The following is a 22286-nucleotide window of genomic DNA, read 5'->3' as shown; positions in this document are numbered from 1 at the left end:
TACTAAACTTCAGCAGTTCCTTATTTGTGAACAGCTCAGCAGAGGCAAGTTCTCAGTTCTATCCAAAGCCACTACAACCTGGGGATCCCTGCAGACCCAGGAACAAAGGCACCACTGTAAGAGCTAAGCTCAGATTCAAACAGCAAGCTCCTTGCACAGCATCATGCTGATCTGAAATTTTAACTTTATTTAATCCATTCTTCGAATCAATCACTGGTAAGCAATAATGAAATGAGCTCACTGAAGTTTCAAAGCTTCCATGTCTGCAATCATGCCGCATTTTAAGAATCAGAATATTCATTTATGATTGTTTCTTTTATTTCCCCCCTGGGGAAGCTACTGTTTCTCTACGCAAGCTTAAATACTTAATTTCCACAACTAACTTGTACTGAGAACAACAAAAAGTTTAAGACATGAGGTATGGAATGCCCTTCAAGGCAGGGGAGGGTTTCAGTAAATTTGTAAGTCCAACATCCCCATATGTTCGACTTCCTACTCCCTGAATCCGTTGGATTTTCAATGTTTTTAGCCACTTTACAAGTCACAAATTAAGTATCAGAGTATGTGTTTTTAAAATAAAGTTGTAGAACCAAAAATAACCAAATAAAATTAAAATATTGTGTTAGGTCTTGATGCCCAACCTACTGTCCCTGTAGAAGGGCTGTATTCCAGAGTTTATTATCACAATCTGTAAGGATGCAGAGATTTCTGTTAAACTGTGCAGAAGAAGCATTCAAACTGTGTCAATAATTATTCTTCAATAAAACAAAAGAACTCAGCAAAGCTGCCTCCACTGGACTTCTTTAAAATCACTTTGGAAATTACAACCTAAAAGTTTAATTTTTAGCACCTACACTCATAAATTTAATGCTCTGCCATTAGCTTAAGGAAGCAAAAAGAAATTTGTATATCTACATATAAGACAATCACGTAGTTCCACAAGTGGCAGCACTAGCAGGGTTTCTTCCCCCAATGGATTTGGATCTCATGAGTCAAACATTTAAGTTAATTAGCTACTTACAAAGGCACTAATTAGTTACAAGCAAAAAATGAGTATTAATTTAAAAGAACCTGTCTCTCCTCTGCTTATGTAAACTCTTCTCAACCTGAGGAAACCCTATTATCACTTGGGTTGCGTATTTAAGTTGAGGAGGCTCTAATTTTAACACACTGACTATTAGCACATCCCTGGCTGCGTTTAAAAAAAAGCAAATGCTTGATACTGAAATTCTCAGCCCTATACCTCTTCAGTTTCTCTGTTTCTTCTTTCACTATCTTCTCTTGCCCTTACACTTCAGGCTTTCCACAAGTATCTTTCGGTATCTCAAGTACAGACTATTTCATCCACACCAAATATGACCTCTAATGCAACACAATGCTTGATGTAAGCTACTAAACATGGACTTTTTTCTAGTCAGAATACAGTACACCTCAAAGAGCCCTTATAAAGACGTTTGGCTATTCCCCAGAGTACTGTGCCCATGCATTAAAAAAAGAAAATAAGAAAGAACTTTACTTTTGCTGCTGCAGTAATTCCCCTTCTCCTTTTTTAATCTGCTAGCTCTTCCACTTTCCTCTCTGAAACTGTTCCTAAGCCAATACCACATGACAAACATCTCTAAAGAAAAGTAAATGATACAAACTAATTCCCAGTGTAAGATGCAGATTTCTTAAATCTAAACCATTTCAACCCTACCAAGTTACAAGTATAGACAGCTGAAGGACTGAGACAGAACGTATTTCTGACATGATTAAACTTCTACCCCATCTATTCCATCCACTTCAATTGAAGTTACTCATTAGGCCAAGTGGCAGGCAGGAGCAAAACTAGGGAAATCATTAACTTCATACCATTATACAACCACATTTTCCAAAAATATAAAGCTATGAAACTCTGCTTCTGAAGGCACATATTTCTTCAACTTGAGAGCTTTATTTGATCCAAGGAAGAACAACTTTGCAAGTCCCAATTATGTGCACAAATGGCAATAAATACATTTTAATGAATGTTTTAAAACAGATACTAATAGCTATCACACAGAAAAGTAACACATCAGTACGGACATTTGTGTCATATCTAGCACACAAGTACTGTTAGCTTTTTCTCCCCTTTGAAAAAAATTCATTTGAGCAAGAGAAATACATCAACACTTTGCCAACTCCTTTGATTTAACATTTATATTTCATAAAACGTATGCCTGTGTGCCTCATGCCAACTTTAGAATAAAATACAGAAAAATTTAACTGCAAATTAAATGCTTTGCATGCCACTTAAGGACAAGCCTAATTCCTCAACTTCTCCTTGTAGCTCATGCTGTGGAGCCAACTGACCATCCTGGGAGCCCTCCACCAGGACTTGCTCCACTGCACTAGTGCCTTTCTTGCACTGGGAAGCCTAAAACTGGACACAATACTCCAAGTCTGTAAAAACTTCCAGTGCAGATATAATAAACTTTCTCTATTAATTTTTAAGTCCCTTGTATTTGGGGTTCAAAGACAGCAAAGCAAAGAGGAAAAGAAACATGGAATTTTGAGAGTAATTCATGCACTACTTGTTTGAAATACTGTCTTGAGAGAAACCTAACCCTCTGAGAAGAGGGTCAAATGGGGGATCTATTGTCTAGAAGAAATTCCACCCACAGGGAAGAGACACAGATAAATTTCTACTCAGAGTTTTCTAGTCATAAAAGTATTCAATTTTTTAAAGCCTGTCAGAGATTTAGATACAGATGTTTGCAGCTTAATCCAAGTGCTAGCTATCAGAAAAGATGTCACAGAGTTACTCTCAAAAGTTATCGTGAACCATTTCATTGACAGTAAAAAAAACACAAAAACCCCTTACTTAACATGATTGGCGTAAAAGACCATTTAATACATTTTAAAGAAATAATTTCTCCATTTATCTTTTGCTAAAGATCAACACAACACTAATTAGCCAACATTAATTTTCTAGATTTCTGCTAAAGTTTAAACCTCCAGTGAACTAGATTTCACTTGAACTCACATTCTGGGACAGACATCATCAGTTTAACTGAGATATATTAAAAGGGAAAGAAGTTTTATCTTCCTCCCTAAAAGGAGATTGTGGTGTACACTGATAAACTGCAAGATTTTTTTTCTAATTTCTACTTTTTTTATATATATTTTACAGTCCATGCTATGGGACTTGACAAATTTCTGTCAAGCTCTGATCAGATGGATGAAGGAAATCAGAACTGGCAAAGCTTAAGTAGCAGTTCAGTTGTTGATTTTGAGATCCATCAAAAATACCCTTTTCAATTCTGATGTTCTGCTGTATCAAACACGTGAAAATAAGAATAAAGGGTTTCTAATCAACTACTTCATTATTTACTGAACTACTGACTGCCTTGGCCAAGGTGTAAATTTTAAATGTTTAGAGCTGTCCTTTTTTACGGTCATCTCATGAATTTTGTAGGACAAAATAGCACAGTCTTCTAAAAATGTATGACCTATTCAAACTTAGTGCTAAGAGCACATGCACTTACAGTTTTGGTATCCTAGTTATTCAAAAACCTTTTATATATCGCTTATAGTCTAAATTCCAAGATCTTTGGTCCATAACTTGAAACTAAACATATTAGGATGAAATGAACTCTACAGTGTTATCGTGCATAAATGATAATTAAGAAATTTATTCTATAGGGAGTATACTGCAACAGAAGGGATTTATCATGTGCCCTTAATTTTCTTTGCCAGGCATGTACTATAGAGCACTGTGGCAAAAAAGGTTCAAGTTTCCTCCTACTGGTAATATATTGCCAACACTTATTACATTTTTGAATTTCAGAGAAGAAGCAATACAGATCATTTAGGAATTCTAAAGCCATATGTCACTGTATCCCAGTGCATGTAAACCATCACTATCCCAATAGTTCTTAAATCCATCTTTTCTCAAGACAGATAAAAACCCTCATGCATGGTTTTCTTTTATGCATTTAAATAAAGCATGGGCACTGACTTCTATGCTTTCAGTTCTCAGAGTATTAGGAAGTTTAAATTTGCCTCACATCCATCTGAATTCATACATAAGGAAAAAAAAAATCAAAGTTATTTTGAGCCAAGTAAATATCATACCAATCATTGGGGAGGTTTTCTTATGGTCTATCCAGGAAACTGCTCCAACTACACCTGCCTAAAAGATGCAAGATATTTCAGAAAAGTGCCTAACTCATATTAACTATCAGTTTACAATTTACAAAAAATGTGCAAGAATGGGAGATATCAATCTGCATGAAAGCCTCACAGAGAAAACAAATACACAAGAGCAACAAATGTATGCATTCAAGTGCCTGCAGGCAATTTAATGAAAATATCCAAAACAAGAAACTATCTTTTAAGGATTGGACTGCAACAGTAAGAACCAACTTCAGTTAAAATAAATCTGTTCCTCTGCTTATCTATTTGTGTACGCTGGCCTCTGAATAGAGACTCTGATGACAGACCAGGAGCGTGTGAAATAGTTCCACTCTTTGTCTTTTTCTTTACATTCAGCAACTAGCATCAGTTCCAGTTAGCTTCACAGGATATTTCAGAGTTTGCAAAGCAAAATATTGGTCTGAGTTAAAAAACAACATTCCACTGATGCACACAACCATATTCTTGGCATGAAGCTGCTGAGTGTGCTTCCAGCTCAGACATCTCTATTTAGCAACAAATGTCAACTGTAAAAGAGGCTGAGAAATCGATTTCTAACACCTCCCCTGTTTGCAGCACAACTTTGATCTGTAATTAAAGGACAGTTCTAAGGTAAAGCAACCCCTTTTATGACTTTTTCAAATGGCTCTAAATTGCTGCAAGTCATTGCTTGCACAAAGCCCAAACCACTAAAAACTGAGAACTCATAGTAATTGACCCTAGACTATTTGTAGATGGGGAGAAATAGAGAAAGCACCAGCTTAAATTTCCTTCAAGCTCATAAACACATGTGCTATAAGTACACACTCATCTTCACTCTCCCCTTCAAGTCTAAGGAGAAGAAAACCCCAGGCATCACCTAAAACACATCAGAAGACCTGGGGAAACTGCTCATATTTCACAAGTGTTCAAGAGAACATTGCAGAGTATTCCCCCGGAATCCCAAATACATGGACTGATAGACTGAACAGAAGAGGGAAAAGAAAGCAAACTTAGAAATCCTTACACTGTTTGTGCACTTCCACTTTTTTGACAAATTTTCTGGACAGACACAGATCAGTCAGTTTTGTCTTAAACATATTAGTTACTCATTTAAAGTTTTTATGCCTTTTTTCCCTTTATGAAGGAAGAATGATGACAGTATGTATACTTTGCTACAGGATAACTGCACATACACAACTTCCAAAGAGCAAACTTGGTCCAGCCTTTATATTTTGGCTCCCTCTCCTGGAAAGAAGTAAAAAACCAAGTAGCAACACTAAAAGTACCTTCCTCCTATTAAATGCTGAATGCAACAAGCAGTTTTCAGCATGGAAGTTTTTCTCCCACGTCACCCAACACCAGAACACAACTGAGGGTGACCACCAAAACACACAAAATCCTATCTATGGTATAGAAAGCCATGCTACATACAAACACGAGGTCAGCTTCCATTTTTAAGACACAAATTTCAAATTTATTTGCTGCTTTTTGGAGGAGTTGTTATTTTTTGCTTGATCAGATTACTATAGTGAGACAGAAAAGGAGTACAACCAATAACATCAATTGATTTAGTTATGATCTATCTACTGTGCTGTTCATGTACAATGTGTTATGCAGATTGTACCAATACCCTCAAGAAAATGGCTCAATACAGTGGTATTCAGCATTTTCTCACACAAACACTAACCTGAAGCTTTAGATCATCAGAATTATATGCTGAACAACACCAGGTAATTCTAAGTAACTTGCAAACTAAATGCGAGTAGGAGCCATAATTATCTCAAAGCTGAACTTCCAGGTAGTGTTAGCTACTGAACAGCAGATAAACTTTTGAATTAGGTAAAATAAAAATGGCCTCAAGTATGGCAGTAACACATACAGTCACTATTAGAGGCAGCCTGTATCTCTAAAACTGTTGACATTTGGAGAATATACAACACTAGAGAATGCATAAAGAAAGAGATTTAAGATTTTTTTCTCTTAAGTGGACTTCACCCACATATTACGCTGTTCTTGAGTTGGTATCAAATATTTTTCCTCTTCTAACTCACAGCTTGAAGTCAAAGTCTGCAGATGATAAACACTAATTTACTTCTGCTCAAACAGAAATCATTCGAACAGCTCAAAACATCTATTTATGCTGCCTCTGTACCACTTGCTAGTTCTGTTCTTTTCCAAACAGAATTTGTATCTCAGAGCGAGACACAGCATGGATTGATTGAAAGGTATAATTTTAATTTCACTGATGGAACAGAAACAATTCTTATGCAATCAACTGCATTTTTCACCACTGTCAACGCTCCCTGAAAGAACCAATCCCAGAGTCTTGAAGTTCTCTCTGCTCTTTGTAGTTACTTTAGAATTTGTAGTTCTGCAAATACAGTTCAGGCTATTTTCTCCTCCTGAATTTGCATCTTTGCCTTTATGCCTTTGCCTTTGTCAAGTGATGATCAACTTCAAGCAGTATCAAGGAAGCCCTCTATTGCTTCCCTTAGTTCCAAAATACACAGGATTGTTCTACTATCTGCCACTTCTGTTGTTTCATCTTTTATCCATTAAATTTATTAGTTTTACAAAGTTCATGGGAAACCCACACTATCTACCACATAACCTGCTCATACATTTCACTGTTTCCTCATCTATTTCCTGATATAATTGAAAAAAAAAAAAGGCCAGACTCTGTTGCCCAGTGAAGACTACATAATGCTAATGGCAACATGGCTCACATATTCAAAGCAGTAGCACAAAATAAAGCAGTGTGAACAAATGCAGTTACTCTTGCCTGAAATTATTTATCCACAGGAATAGATCTGTTTCTATCCCATGAAAACTCAATGTCTTAATTAGTGTGTAGTAAAAAGTTCATATAATTGAGAAGATTATGAGATTATGTCTCTCTTTCAAAGTCCTTACAAAAGGACTTCATGTAAACACTAAAAAAATAATTTGTGAAGGGTTTGAGATGTTCTAATCAATTAGATAGTTTATTCAAATAACTGCACATTTCCCACACTGCTCATAAGAACAAAGTACATACACAAAACCTAAGAAAAGAAATCTGCATTTCTATCATTTAAATACCAAGGCTGCACCATTCCTAAAGTGCTTAATATTTTTCAAGGTAAAATATTCTAAACCTGTAAAGAAGTCTTTGCATGCTTAACATAGACCTGCTTTTAATTTTTTTTTCTTCAGCCAGACTCCATCTGGTGGTCGGAACAGGAACCAGCTGGGGCATCATTTAAACTGTATTCCTTCACTATGCCTTCACGGATGGCCTTATACTACTCTTTTCTGCAAAAATAAGAACATGTTGAAGCACTGACTTCTGTAGTTAGATCACCCTCTGTGTTCCCTCTTATCCCATTTAGTCTCAAAAATATTCTCTCACAAATCTTTAGGAACATTTGAAAAGTAAATAAGTAAATGCAAAATATTTACCGTTCAGACACTGCCTGAACATAACTAACGCTTTCACAGCCTACTTTTGGAACATCAACCTAAACCAGGCTCTAGACTACTAGAGATTATTTCAGAGATAAACCCAGGCTAGAGATGGCAGTGTAGAAAGACAAAGTGAATTTCACAGTGCTCAGTACTATGTAGATGCTTCCTAAGAAAGTAACAGTAAACTTCAAGACAAAAGGAAAAGTGTAACACAAGTTGGGTAAGAACATAAGGCAAACAGGACCTCACAGTTACCCTTCTTGACAAAGTTCGTGCTCATTCCACTCAAATTTATATAAATACTAATGGAGTGGCAGATTTTCTACATACTTTGAGAACTTCACTTACTCCCCACAGCGTAAGAGCGCACATAGTTCAATCACACAACCTGCCTGGCTTCCTTAGTGCAAGGACTGAAAAAACAAGACCAACTTTCTGTGATAACCCTCTCATGCCATCTTCAAGTTCCTTGTCCCTGAAATGATGCAAGAACTATTATAGGTACCTTTCTGAGAAGGAAACAGGTAAAATGGAACATGAGTACACAAGAGAATTTCCATAAGCTCTGCAGAACCACTACTGAAACACAGGGGAAGAATCAACATCACATTCCAGCACCAGGGATTGAGGCTTGGGTCAGTGGATAAAGCACATATCTGCCTATCAGTTATGCCAAGAATAAATGCTATGCCAGACCACTGACCGTTTCTGATTTTTCTATACTGGTAATAAAGAACAAACAGGATGCTGAGACAGAAGCATTCCCTCATACCATGCAAGTTTCAAGTGTCTCCAAGCATGTACTATTTCCACCAACAGCATGGAATGCACTCGCTTGAAAAGCCATGAGCAGTTAATCTCATGGTTAACCTTTACCAGGAAGAAGTCATAGAAGAGTAAAGAACTATTTCAACACTGAAATTTTCAAAGTCTGACTTTTATTTCTTGGGCACAAAAAGGTAAAAATGGTTCACAAGGCAATACTGTCTCCTGAAAGTTTTGCAAAAAGGCACTCATACTTTCCTAATACCTCTATTTTAATCATGAAGATCACAGTCTTCTTTCTACAGCAACAAGTGAAAGAATCCTCAGCATAACTCCATCATTTGCACTTCAATAAGCACCGTCATATTACTATTTCTGATATTTGCACAAGTTTAGAAAGCCTCTCACTATCTGAAAGGCACCTTGAAGAAAGAAAAAGCATTCTTATATGAAAAGCAAGATATTATAACTAGTGCAGAGAGATGGAGCAGAAACTATTTCAAAATCAGAACAGCCAAAGAGATAATTTACACTTTAAGAAGCTTACCTTTGTTGAAAGCACTTTAAATGTACTTTGCTCTGGCACTACAGAATGAAGAAGATCAAGCTTTAAGTTGAAGTTTTCGCCTGATGGAAGTCTCACTGATGCATTCACCTGTTAAAAGTTAAAAAAACATATCAGGTCATCTTTGGCAGCAGTTCCATTTTCAAGTAAAGGACTGTCATTTGGCACCAAGATTATCATCAAGTGATTAAATTAATATAATTTCAGGTGATGTCATTAAATTACTGCATTATTTGACATGTTGTTTCTAAAATATACTAGAAAATGAACAGGAAATTTCACTTCTTGCCACAAGTATTTAAAACCCCTGTTACCTTGTCAGCTTGATTCGTGCTCTTTGGGGAAACAATTATTCAGCAAATGAAGTATCAATATGTTAATAGTGGAACATGAAAACAATCTGCAACTTCTCTTCTAATATATGTAAACTACATGGCAAGTGCTCACACAATTTTAACAACCTAAAGCAGATAATAGCAACTAACTATTTCTAGCAGTTCATGAAGTATCAACTTAGTTAAGAACCTAACTCTTTAATATTCTCAGCTAAATTAAACACGAACTTCATTGGTATGAAGTTCATACATATGGTATTTCATTGAAGAGACTATTGCACTTCCTTAAAATACATATTTTGCTGCTATGAACAATTTTAGTGATGTCAAAAGCAAAAAAATCCCACTGACCAATGTTCATTCTTTTTCTATAATTGTCCTAAAACAAGATATTACTCATTTATACCTATTTTTAGAATACCTCATCTGTCTGTTGCCACTCCAGATGCATGTGTACTCTAACATTTAAGTCCAGACCACTTTTTCCCCTATCCCCCCCAACACAGAGGCAGCTGAAAACCAGATGTTCCCTCTACAGCATGCACAGCACACTACTGCTTGTGTATCAGTCCTATGGACACTGTTGTGACATTGATCCAGGTTCACTTGATGGGGCACATGCACAAATACAGTTTAACTGTGCACAAAACAAGCTCAGAGAGAGGACCATCCGTACCATACCATTCTTTTCATGCTACTACAGCACATAATGTTCACTGGTTTAAGTACTACATCTTAGGTAATTCAGGGATAAATATCAATAACCAATAAAAATCACCTCTTTCTCCGAAAACTGCACACTGACGTCATCCTTCTGCGCATTCTTGACCATTATAGTCACAATTACTTGAGATTCTGTTTGGTACCAGTCATATCTAAAAAAAGAAAAAAAGGGAAAAACTGACTGCAAAGAGCTAAACAGATGAATAGCAAAACCTGCAGCAGTACCTGTAGGTTGTTAATGGGTGAGAGAAGACATAAAGGAAGATTTCTTCCCCTTCCTCTGAAAAAGCAGTTGCAAAATTGACAAGATAACTTGTTAAAGAACAAATAACTTTTAAATCAAGCAGCATTATCAAAATTAGATCACTTTCTTAACCAATGTTTGGTTTCTATAAATTGAATACACTTTTTAGTTCAGGATCTTAAAAACATTACCTACACTAGGCACAATGGGACAGGCTTTGAATTAAGCTCAGCATGAGAATTAGAAACAGAAGCCAGAATGCTTATGCTACTGCCCTCTATCCAGTGAGGTTTAACTCTCCTGAAAGTACCATTCAGTCTGAACAAAAGTGATGACACTGAGAAAGACTTCACTTAGACCGCCACGTTTTTAAAGTTACCCCCAAAAAATTTCTACAGTCATTATTCTTGCTTCTCCAATCCCCAAGCCAAAGAGCAGTTATATGTCAATTATTTTAAATCTCATGGTAAAGCTGAAGTCAACTTACTTGATCTTTGGTGGCAGAGGTTGCTGCTGCATATTCTACTTGAAGCATATTCAGTTGGAAAGAAAGTTACATCAGTGCAAGTGAAAATATACCATGAAGTACTTTTCAAAGACACAAATAATTTTCATATCAACTGCTCCCCTTTTCTTGATTTCAGCTGCTCCCCTTGTCTTGATTTTTGTATGACCATTAACTTACAGGTGAAGCTCTTCACTGCTCTCCTAGCCATTTATGCCAGATTAAAAAAGTTTCAATTTACATTAAATATGTCAATCTGTAACTCAGAATATATTGGTCAGTCATTTTATAAATAGTTAAATTCATCTTTAAGTCCCTTCTTCCTGGATAAGATGTATACCTGGAAAACATACAGTGACTAGGCTGTTAATCTATAAATCATGAAGGAAACCTGAAATAGGTCTAAAAGCTCAAGGTCCAACCTTTAAACATAAAAACCTTTTAACTCTGAGATTTGTCATTACATACAATCACCATGTTTTCTGTACACTTTCTCCTCCACCCTATTCTTAAAATATAAAAAATATAAGTAACTATTAAAGAGGGAGAAGAACACCCAATGCAAATTGCCTTTCTTTTTTTGTCTCAAGAAAAAACAAAAGGAGAGGTCAATGTTAACATTTCTTATGAATACTTCCAATAAAGAAACCCCCGAAAGCTGAGCACATTATAGCAGAAGAAAAGCCTGCACAACCCACTTGCAAGCTTTGAGAAAAATAAAGTTAGTTTCTAGCAATCCTAATCAAGTTAGTACCGACACCATGAGCTGGTTGATTTGTAAATTGGGCCTCAGACGGAAAGCCGGAAAGTTAAAATTTAACTCAATAAACATACAGTAATTGCCAGATTTGTATGCCATTCCTAAGGGTTTTCAGGGTTCAAATTTTGCAACCTGGGTCTCAAATAAAAGCACTCATGTTTAGAAGAAAAATTACATATTTAGAATTGCAGACAATAAAAAAAGATTATTTTTAATGCCTGGAAAACCACTGAAGCACAAAAGTATGCTTTAGCTTAACAAAGAAATCGAGATAATAAACATATTAAGGAAAACATCTTACCAAATCTGTCTGTGATGCTGCAGAAAGAAAAGAGTTGCACTTTCAGAAAGAGACATATTGAACTTATGAGGCATAATCTTATTGTAGTTTTCTTCAGTTACTCCAGACATCCTGCACTTACTCCAGTCGCAACAGTAAAACATGTCAGTTCTACCTCTAGTACTGTGCTCTACTTTTTAACCAGACTTCAATCAGCAACTTGTGTAAAGGAACAACTCTAACATAAAGCATGTTCTGATTAACTGAATGAACAAAATTTCCATTACTTTTCCTTGCTTACCAGAAGCCAATACAGACCTATTTAATCAAAGCAACATCACAGCAAACATGAGTTTTAAAAAATATCACTTTCTGGGAGTCTGCACTAGGCTTATCATCCATCCATCTATAGGGCAAGCACAAAGTTCTCATCAAACTTCTATGTCATGCTAGGCAAACTTCACTGAGGAATGAGATGAAAATTTGGCGGAGAAATTCACTTGTATGACCTAAAATATATATTGTAATACTTGCATCTAAACTATAGCTCAGTAGTCCCTCTTCCAAATAATTTTTCCTAAAAATTTAAATTTAAAATTTTTAAAATTTAAAACTTCAGATTAAATGTTTGAAAAGAAACAAATTTTCTCTTTGCTTGTTTATAACGCACGCTGCCAAAAAGAGAGAAAGATCAAAAAAAGGAATATTAAGCTGTAATGAAAAAAATCAGAGTTGTTGTTTTGTTGGTGGTTTGGTTTTGTTTTGCTAGTGTATCAGAGAATTAAGAAAATGGCTCAAAAAAGACAAGACAGTGAATATTCAGGATAACGCCCTTGAGAGGGCAGAGAAAGCTGTCACCCAAGATAACTCTTTACAAGTAAGACTGTGCATGCCAATCACTTAGCTAATTTCTCCGAATAAAATTAAGCTTGGCAAAAACATTTCACAAAGCAGAATTTTTTTCATTCCTATGCAACACAAAAGGGTTCTGCTTTATTTGGATTTAGTGAACAGGTTGACACGAACTTGTTTTACTGTCCTGTTCTCCAGTGTGCACCACAAAGAGGAGGGAAAGTCACAACAGGCAGAGGAAAAAACTACATCGGTCACTCTGTTCTATCTCATTAAAATCCACAGTTTAAGCACCGTGGATAAGTTGTCAGGGGTGTCTGTCTGAAAGACAGTATGAAAGGAAACTATACTCACACTCAGTGACTATCACAGATAAGACACCAAATTTCCACCTCTTTCCAACTTTATATTCTGTAAGACTTGAAAATTTATTTTGATGTCAGTTTTTAGACAGCAAGGTCACACACGCTTCTACAGTCAAAATTAGTTTGCAGTTGTGTATGAAGGTAAGTTAAAATTAATTATGACTGTCTGAACTCCAAATAGGTACTCCCCCGTCACAGCTAATTATTACACTAAAAACCTAATATTAATGTTCCTCTAAATCTGAAGTACACAAGTGCTCTGAGTGGGATTTTTTTAAAAAACCATTATTTTAAGTAAGAGGAAACTGGTGAATCTTTGAAAAACATGACACAGCTTCAAAGCACAGGGCAAATCAAATCCCTTATGAAGTAAATGTGTTTTTTCTTACCGTTTAATGTTTCTTCACATCTTTTAATCCAAATAGTAAAGGTATCATCTACATCTAGAAGAGATCAAACACAGTAACGTTAAAACTCTTCAAGCACTCCACGTACTGCATGAAGAAAAGTTCTTCTCAATTGCCAACTAGAACAAATCCATCCCAAACTTGCACCAAATTGCATCAATTTACTAAAAAAAGTAGTATTTCCTATTATCTTCTTGTAACCTCTGCCACTTCAGTGACAGAGTTTAAATAAAGTATTTTTGCACAGCTCCACTATTTAATTATATTTAATTAAAATCAAATTAATTTGTAGGACACTAGATTTTGTCTAAATAGCTGACCCACACATGCTATTGCTTTCCAGCCTGTTCAACCCTGTGTAACTGCTTAGAAAGCAAGAAGTACAGTTTTTACACATTTTTCCATTTTTCTTCAAACTATTTTTTCAAACAGTCACACACTTCCTCTCTAGAGAAATGTCAGAAGAGACAGTCTGTTCTGGGGACAACCCAAAGTTCCACTAGTTTTCACAAACACCAAGTATTTTCTCCAGATGGTTTCATACAAACACAAATAAAGTTTCAGAAAGTTTTAAGAAATACACAGGTGCCAATTCAACCCTATGAATCAAAATCCCAGAAGCTTAGGAAGACCTTGATATTCTAGGAAGCAAGCTCCCCAGACAGAAATGAATTCAATGGAAAGCAGCTAAAAAGGTAGCAGTGTAACAACAGAACAACCATCTTACTTCATCAAAATTCCTAGAAAAATCTTTCACAGTCAAGAAAGTAAAAAAGTGGCAACATTACTGACCAACTACTAAGAATAGCTTAACTCCCTCTCTTTTTACAACAGAGAGAATTCACACTGAGGGATTTCACACTGCAACTATCCAGCAAAGGAGGTCAACAAAAGAGTTCCCAACAAACACGGATGTAACACCAAATCCGACTCCACTGCATTTATGCGAAGTATGCACCCCAACTCCTTCAAATATAAAAATGTACATAAATTTTGAGATGCACCTGAGGTCATAAAATTGCTACACCACTCACTCCTCAAGCCATTTCCTCTTCCCTTTTCTTCTGCTATCCCACCAGGCATCTTAAAAGTTTTTTTACTAAAAGAGTGGTGAAACACTGAAGCAGGTTGCCCAAAGCGACTGTGGAATCTTCAGTCTTGGAGATACTTGGAAAACCATGGTAGAAGGACCCAAGCAAACACATACAAGTTCCAAGTTAATACTGCTTTTGGCCATAGCATGGAATTCTATGAGCTCCAGAGCTCCCCTGTAACCTAAATTGATCAACATTTTCAAAATTTAGCACCCATAACTTAAAAAGACTTGCAAGTTTTGCAGTGGGGAAAAAAGTTTATTAATCAAAAGCGAAATTAAGTAGGTTCAGGAGCCTAAGCAAAGAGAAACCTAGTCAAGTTTCCACTGGTCTGGCCTCTTTCAGCAGCAGGTGAGGAATTCTCTTTTTAACTATGGCCTAAGATCACTATGTGACACAAACTTAAAAAGAAAAGTCCACCATATCTTCCCTGTTTTCTGAAGAGGATCCTACTTACCAGCCACTGCCTCTTCCCCTGCATCCTGGCACATTTTATAATTTGACGCAAATGAATTTTTTTTCTTTATAAATGCATTATCCTCCCAAAGAACTTACCAGTAATTTCTATTAATAATTCTAGCTCAGAAAACCTAATTGCGTCTTCACTTACTGAAAATCTACTAATTCTTAGAAAACAGGAAAAGTACCTACTAAGAAGTTTCTTTAAAAAGTTGACCCATTCCACCTTTATTAAATTCACAGGGTGGTCACAACAAAAAAAAAACCAACAAAACCCAGAGAATTTGAGTATAATTGTCCTAAATCCACACAACATATTAAGGAGCAACAGATTACACTCCTTCTATCTAAGGCAGTATGAACTCCAAAAATCCACATGCATCTAGTTGCATAATTGAGGGAAAGGAATATTGCTTTCTAATGTTATTTTATAAAATAAAGAAACATTGCACATTCCACCACTCATCATATCAGGTCCTATTTCAATATCCCTGTAGGTGGGTAATGGGAAGCTTGTTGTGATACTCTGGGCTTGTCAGTCCTACACAAGTAGAAAGCTCTTCATTATTAGCATTCCAGACTAAGATTTAAAACAGTCCCTACATCAGCAAGAAACAGAAATGTCTACCAGTGTACTTCTGCCCCTTGTGTGGCAAAGAAACTAGATTTGCCAGCTAAGAATTCCCCAACACAGCAATTCTTTCCAAGGCAGTAACAGCTAAAGTCTTCTCTCTTTATCAACTGCTTAGCAATATGCGGTACATTTTCTCTGTCCTTTGTTCACTCTGCACTAGCTGGAAGTTAATTCTGTTGCCAAAATGTCTAAGGTCACAACTGTTTTCACCTGGCATCCATCAAACATTCCACAAAGGCAAATTCTGTTGCTGACAAACTTGCCAGCAAATTAGGCAGTATATGGAAGAGAATCAACTAAGTCTGTAATTTTAAAAAGGCCTTCAGAAGACTCCTCATCTCACAGAATTTTGTAATGAGATACAGGAAGCACAGCAGAAACTATCTTCGGATGTGAAAGCAATCAGGAACTGATAAGGAGCTTCAACAACATTTCAACCGAGGAAGCAGCAAAAGAATGGCAAAATAAATGAAAACAGGTAGAGGTCAAGCAATTTAACACATCAAAATATTGTGCTGTATTTCAGAGATTCTGGATTAGCCAAGAGGATCTTGGTATTCACTGACTTATCAGATAAAAAGACACCTGCAGTTCTGTGTGCTGTTGTGCCCTATAACATAAGTAGGATGTGAGGTTATCTATGCACATAAAAAACTTAAATTCATATTGGTTGCCTAGGGTGAGGCAAGACTATGAAAAAATAAAGAGTAGTCATTCAACAAAATCCACCAGTGATGAGTTCAGAGGTGTATGAAAAGTTACCTACCAAGTAAGGAAAGCTACGTAAAGTCACTGGAAGGAATTACTTCCTTCACGTTAAGATACTAAATAGAGAACTTGACTGCAAAGACAAACTTGTCTCTCTACTGAACAAACTAGTGGAGACTAACTAGTTATCCACACTACCAAAACAGAAAGAACTTAATGAAATTTCTTATTTCTAACTCCTATTTCAGAGCAGCCTAAACTGACAGCTAAGACTTGCTGCAATTCCACCACATTCCCTTTCCACCACCACTCCCACTGCCCCAACAATGCTCAGCCACTTCACTTCTGCTGGCACTTAGACCCTTTATTGGGCCATTTCAACACATTTTATCCAGGGGGAAAATACTTCAAAAATAGTAGGTTTCAGCAGACCTAATGCATTGAAAGAGGCTAAGCAAGCATAAATAGTAGGGAGAATGATCACTTGGCATCAAGCACAAATTAACTTCCACTTCCATGAAACTCCACTTTTAAATGAGAGGATCAAGATCACTTATATGGGAGAGGCAAAGTAATTAACTTTTTGCTAAGCCTTCATGTCCCAGCCACTATTACAGATCAGACAACACATTAGAAGATCTGAGACCATGACAAGGCTTATCAGATTAGTGCTTCACTCTGTGTAACCTTTCAAGGTGCCTTTTTTTTTTTTTACCATTTCCTCTTGCTGTTTGGAAGAGAAGGAATGGAATGAGGGTTTTATTTACAGTGGGGGATAGGAGGAAAGAGAAGAGAGCCACGACCATCTTGCAATTGCTTTGTTTTGTGCTTTCCCACGTCTTCTACCAAAGCTTTTCTGTTTTAAACTATTCCTTTCCTGCTTATAAAGTCAGGTTTTAAAAAAAGCTCTAATTGTTCCCAAACTAAAAAGGGCCCAAGTCCAGCTGGAGAGCCAACACTTTAAGAAAAAAAGAGATATAATCAATATGCTTCTGTAATTAAGAGGTATGTAATGTGAGGTAAAAATCCATTTTGCCAGTTTGAGCAGCCATTAAGTTACACATTCTTTCTAAAGACTGTTATATCAAATTGTTTAAGAAATTTCAGGTATACATAAGGAGCCTGCTCTGTTCAGAAGCTTTACTATGACACTTAATATTACACCATTGCCACCATTTTTTTGCAAGACCTCCAACAAGTAGGAAAACACTCCCCATTTTATAAAGAAAGAAAGAAATCATACACTAATTGCTAAGAACTTTGATACACATCTTTAAACAGTTTAACACTTTAATGCAGTGACTGCATAAATGTTCCCAAAGGTCAGATATCTAAAGTCAGGCATCTAATTCATTAGCCTTTAAAAAAGAAAATCCTTACTCTTCGCTTTAATCTAATACATTACCCATTTTTTTCTCATAAGCAAAGGAGTACTGTACACACAAGAAATTTTAATACTTACTGTCCAACCTCTGTCCCTCTCTGAAAGACTCTAAAGCAGATGCATAGTTTTTCATATGATATTCACCTAACCTGACAAGAATAAAGAAAAACATAAGAAAACGGTAATTACTTTTCAGTCTAATACACGTTCTATATATGGCGTGCTGTATTGGTTAAAACAGCACATGTAAAAATTTAAATCACCCAAGAGGTGTGGTTTTGAAATGGTGAGGGTGTTTAGATAACCACCTCAAACTAAATGGCTTTGCATAACCACTGCTTTATTACAGATGGGCTGCAAGCGGCAGGGCAGTAAATTTATTCACAGTGTTGCAAAAAGCTTGTACAGAACCATAATCCAAACACTAGTATTGACCTACAGATTATCACAATATTCACAAAGTACAAAAAATTATACATACCCTTTTCTAAGGAACGCTACAGCATTATTTGGGTTGAGTTCTAGGCTCCTCTTTGCATCTGCAACTGCATCTGTTGAAAGTCAGTTTAATGTTGAGAAATATAATAATAATGTTATAAAAAGCAGCAAATTGTCAGTCTTTTAGCAGTGAATTTTTTTCAGGTTGTACTATGTTAGCTTTCTTGGATTGTACACAAATCACACCATTTGAATTAAATCTAGTCACAACTGCTATGGATGAACCCTTCATGCAGTTGCAGAGCTCTTATGTAAGACGTAGCATGACTTTCATTTAGTGAAATCCTCTACTTAGATCCAGACTGTGAATCTGTTTGTTTGGTTTTTACTGGAAAGAAAAAAACAAAGCAAATCTTATTCAGCTAATCTTTTTACGAGGTATTATTCACTTATCACTTTCCTACCATGACAGGATTCATTCTCTACCAAGAACATAACGATGGAAGACACTTAGAACACAAATCTTGACAACTGCCTAAAAAGTCTACTTAAAAAAAGCTGCCAAGATAATTGTAGGCTGAAATCAAACAGAAAGCTGGGACCCTGGAGTACCCAAATAATTGAAAGTTTTGCTGAAACAAATCAAAGAAAACTACAAAATTATGTACTAACTGTAAAAGCATCATATTAAGTTACAGATAACACTTTCTTTCATTACTGTATTTGGCTTCAGATTGAAGACATCTTCTGTAAAGAACGTGTTATAATACACTTGGTAAGAGGATTCTTAGTGTTGTCTGAAGATGTTACCAGCATATTTCTGTAGAAGAATATGAGCATAAGCTCGTTGACAGTAACATTCAGCATCATCTGGATTCTTTTCCAAAGCTGTTGTCAGTTCCTGTAAACACACATGGCAATAAAAAATTAAGTGGTACCTCTGAAGTCCCCATAAAAACAATACTAAACTCTGTCAACTATGAGACATTTCAGATGATAACATCCTAACTGGCATTTAGTTCTCAGCCACAAAGCTTAAACATCAGAGCTTGAAGTACAAGCAACCTGCCAATTATATCAAATTCAAGCAGTCTGTTTCTTATTGAGAAGGAAACAGGACTTTCAAATGCTTTAAACGTGAAATCTCACACAGAGATGACCCTTTGTATTCCAAAGGCCTTCCTACAATTCTCAGCAGGTCCACTGGATTTGAGAGAGCAGTGCAGTATTAGGAATTTGGAAGTCAATACACTATGTCAGGACACTTGTGCGAGGATAACATGCTCAAAGCACTGTAACACAATGAAATACCACATAACATATTATTGAGCATAAAAGATTGTTTCAAATGCTGAGCACAAAAGCAGGAGAACAAAAGACTGAGGGAGCACAGGCCTCAGAGGATATATTGTTGCACAAGGGAAATAAGCATAAAGTAGTCCCTTGCTAGGAGAAATCACTGGATACATGAATTGAAACAATTATACTTTGTTCTCTATGAGAAAAGTTCATGACTTTTGCACATAGAGTAACATCACAGTGACAGCACACACCTGGAAAGACCACCTCCAATTCTCTCTTTATCGCTCAGAGAAGTTCTTCCTCTTTGCTAGAAGACAGTAAGTCTTCCAAAGCCACTACAGTACATTGCTACATTACAGTAACTTTGTTTGCTAAGTTGACTTCTACTCAGACTTCTACTTGGAATCTAGCAAGCATGAATGTAGCTAAGATACAAGCTTTAAACCTGCATAAATATTCATACAGCACAGCTGCCAAAACTCTGTCCCACCAAGCCAGAGAAAAAAGAAGAGAAGGAGGACTTGCCTTAGTTCTAGTTCAGATCAGTATTTTTTCTGTTTAACAGATGTCACATAAACTGTTCAGGCCAACTAGGAGTTAAGTGGCCAGAACAGCTTCTTTTAGCCCTAGCATGAGTTCTTACCAGTGTTAAGATACACAAACCTATATATAGATGCAGCACATAAATCTAAATCCTTGGGGGGGGTCTCTGAAGAAAGTGGCAGGTAGAAGACAATTGTAAATGATGCCCTCCTAAGATTTAAAGTCATTCAACAGCAGTTGTCATTACAGAAATACTCATGGCTATAGCTATTGCACATGGAAGGGACATGAGGAAACTCACATATTAAAATTAGTTCATATTATGCTGAGAGGTGAAGTACTTTTGACACTCAAAACCAAGCAGGGTCTGAGTCTGACACTGAACATTGCAGGCACATTCAGAAGCAGAGTCACTTCTATGACAGATCACCTCTCCCTCCAAACATTATTCCCTGTGGTTTTTGTTGATGACAGAAGCATTGATTAGAGCCAGCAACACATGAATGGATTCTCCTACTGAACTAGACCCAGAAAAGCAAAGCAAACCAAAGTCAACAGTGTGAAACTAGTCTCTTTGTTGGCTTTTTATCAGGAAGTCACCTCATCTCACTCAGACACATGCACAGAATAACTAACTCCTATAACCTATTTGAGAAGCCAAATAATACTTGACTAGCACCAGAAAGTCCAGATTATGGACATCAGCAACAAGCTCAGACTTTGTCCTCACACTCAAGTATGTGTTTTCTGCATATTTTGACTCTAAAGGCCCTTACCATGTCACCAAATTGCAAATCTATTTCTAAACTCATTGGGAACTTTCAAGTCCCTTCAGGCTAAATGATAAAGAGTTTATGTGAATTAAAGATTCTTTCTGACTCCACACAGCAATCTTTTTCAACTTACAATGAAAATAAAGTCACTGATAAGTTCAAAGCTTTATCATTCAGACAGTATTAAAAAAAGGATGATGATCCTGCACTTGCATCAGATCCAGGTGCAGAAAACCAATGGATGCTCTCCAGGAACTAAAGGAATCAAAAATCCTAGAGACAGTGCAGAAATGCCAGGCCAACTGGACACAAGTCTAGCAAGGTAGGGAAGCATTACACAGCAGCACTTATACAGAATCGTCTCCCAGATTAGAAATATTAAGGACATGAATTAGAAGACCTCACCTAAGACCATGCAAGCATGGCATACCACCTGTAGATCCAAGCTTGTAAGTCAGCAAAATGCTACACTGAACTATGTACACTAACCACCTCAGAGACCACCAAGCACCACCTGCCTACTCAATTCAGGAGTTTTAAAAAAGGCACCGGAATTTTAGAAGACGCTGGTATAAAAATTTTAGAAGACACTGACAGATATTAAATAATGCCTACACAATGTGTTACATAATGTTCTGAAGCACTGAATGTACAAAGAACTGAAAAGCAAAACAACTATGTTAATACAGGAAACAATACAAATGCATATTCTGTCAATATTCTTTAATACTTCTGAAGACCTTCTGGTGTCAGGGATTTTTGATTTGCTTCTTTTGGTGGGTATTTTCACCACACTATATAAAACTTTTTTTTTTTTTTTTAGGTCTTGAATTAGTTTTATTATGCCATATATATTTAGTGATTTCAAGCCCAGTTTTTCAGATGTAATTTATCTTTTGAAAAACTTTTAGAAGTTACAGGGTAAACTCCAAAGAACTGAAAAGTTTAGCATACCATTTTCTTTGTGGAAAGATAATTCAGTATCATCTTAGAGTCCTATTGCCTACTCTATTCGAGCAAAACTAACCATTTACATCCTCTCCCCTTCCAAGCACTTAAATAGAAATATTTGTCCACCCTCCAGTTCTGTCTTCCCATTAACCATCTGCTTTAAGTAAAAATAACCCTAGAAAGCACATTAAAACACGTTAACAGGCAAAATCATAGAACAGGTCAGTTTGTAAAGGATCTCAAAGGACCATCTCATCTAACCCTTCATGGGAAAGGCAGCCTAGAGAAGGGTATCCAACAGCCTGTCCATTGGTGTGTCGAAAACCTCCAGTGATGTGGACTCCATCACGTTCGCTGGGAGGCTGTCCTGGTGAGTGATCGTTCTCACCGTAAAAAAATTATTTTTTTATGCCGAGATGAAATGAAAATCAGTCCTGGTCTTCGCTAAACGTAGGGAAAGGAAAAAAATAGACCAGGGTAGAATAAAAACCAAGACAGAATACATTTCTCCAAAAAGCCTGGGGCTTTTTAAATCACAAATCGCAATTGATGTAGTTATGTGAGCTACCACCTACCTACACGAAAGAGAAAGTTGGTTTGTCTTGCTTTCCCCCC

At 36.5% G+C, this 22286-nt stretch overlaps 1 protein-coding gene across 1 annotated transcript in view; it reads right to left on the bottom strand.

Moving 5' to 3' along the window:
* Positions 1 to 22286, bottom strand: part of SUGT1 (SGT1 homolog, MIS12 kinetochore complex assembly cochaperone) — a 28975-nt gene that overhangs the window by 6310 nt on the left and 379 nt on the right. Inside the window, exons 3-10 of the mRNA XM_051778742.1 lie at positions 18913 to 19003; positions 18146 to 18215; positions 17743 to 17813; positions 13368 to 13421; positions 11783 to 11799; positions 10704 to 10738; positions 10028 to 10124; positions 8897 to 9004 (exon numbers count right to left, since the gene is read on the bottom strand). Of these exons, the coding sequence (XP_051634702.1) occupies positions 8897 to 9004; positions 10028 to 10124; positions 10704 to 10738; positions 11783 to 11799; positions 13368 to 13421; positions 17743 to 17813; positions 18146 to 18215; positions 18913 to 19003 (543 nt within the window). The remainder of the gene's footprint in view (positions 1 to 8896; positions 9005 to 10027; positions 10125 to 10703; positions 10739 to 11782; positions 11800 to 13367; positions 13422 to 17742; positions 17814 to 18145; positions 18216 to 18912; positions 19004 to 22286) is intronic.

This window comes from Manacus candei, unplaced genomic scaffold (assembly GCF_025592945.1).
Source record: "Manacus candei isolate 608988 ecotype Guabito, Panama unplaced genomic scaffold, ASM2559294v1 h1tg000014l, whole genome shotgun sequence".
Classification (NCBI taxonomy): domain Eukaryota; kingdom Metazoa; phylum Chordata; class Aves; order Passeriformes; family Pipridae; genus Manacus; species Manacus candei.
The sequence above is the reverse complement of the archived record's forward strand: the minus strand, read 5'-3'. Positions and strand labels throughout refer to the sequence as shown.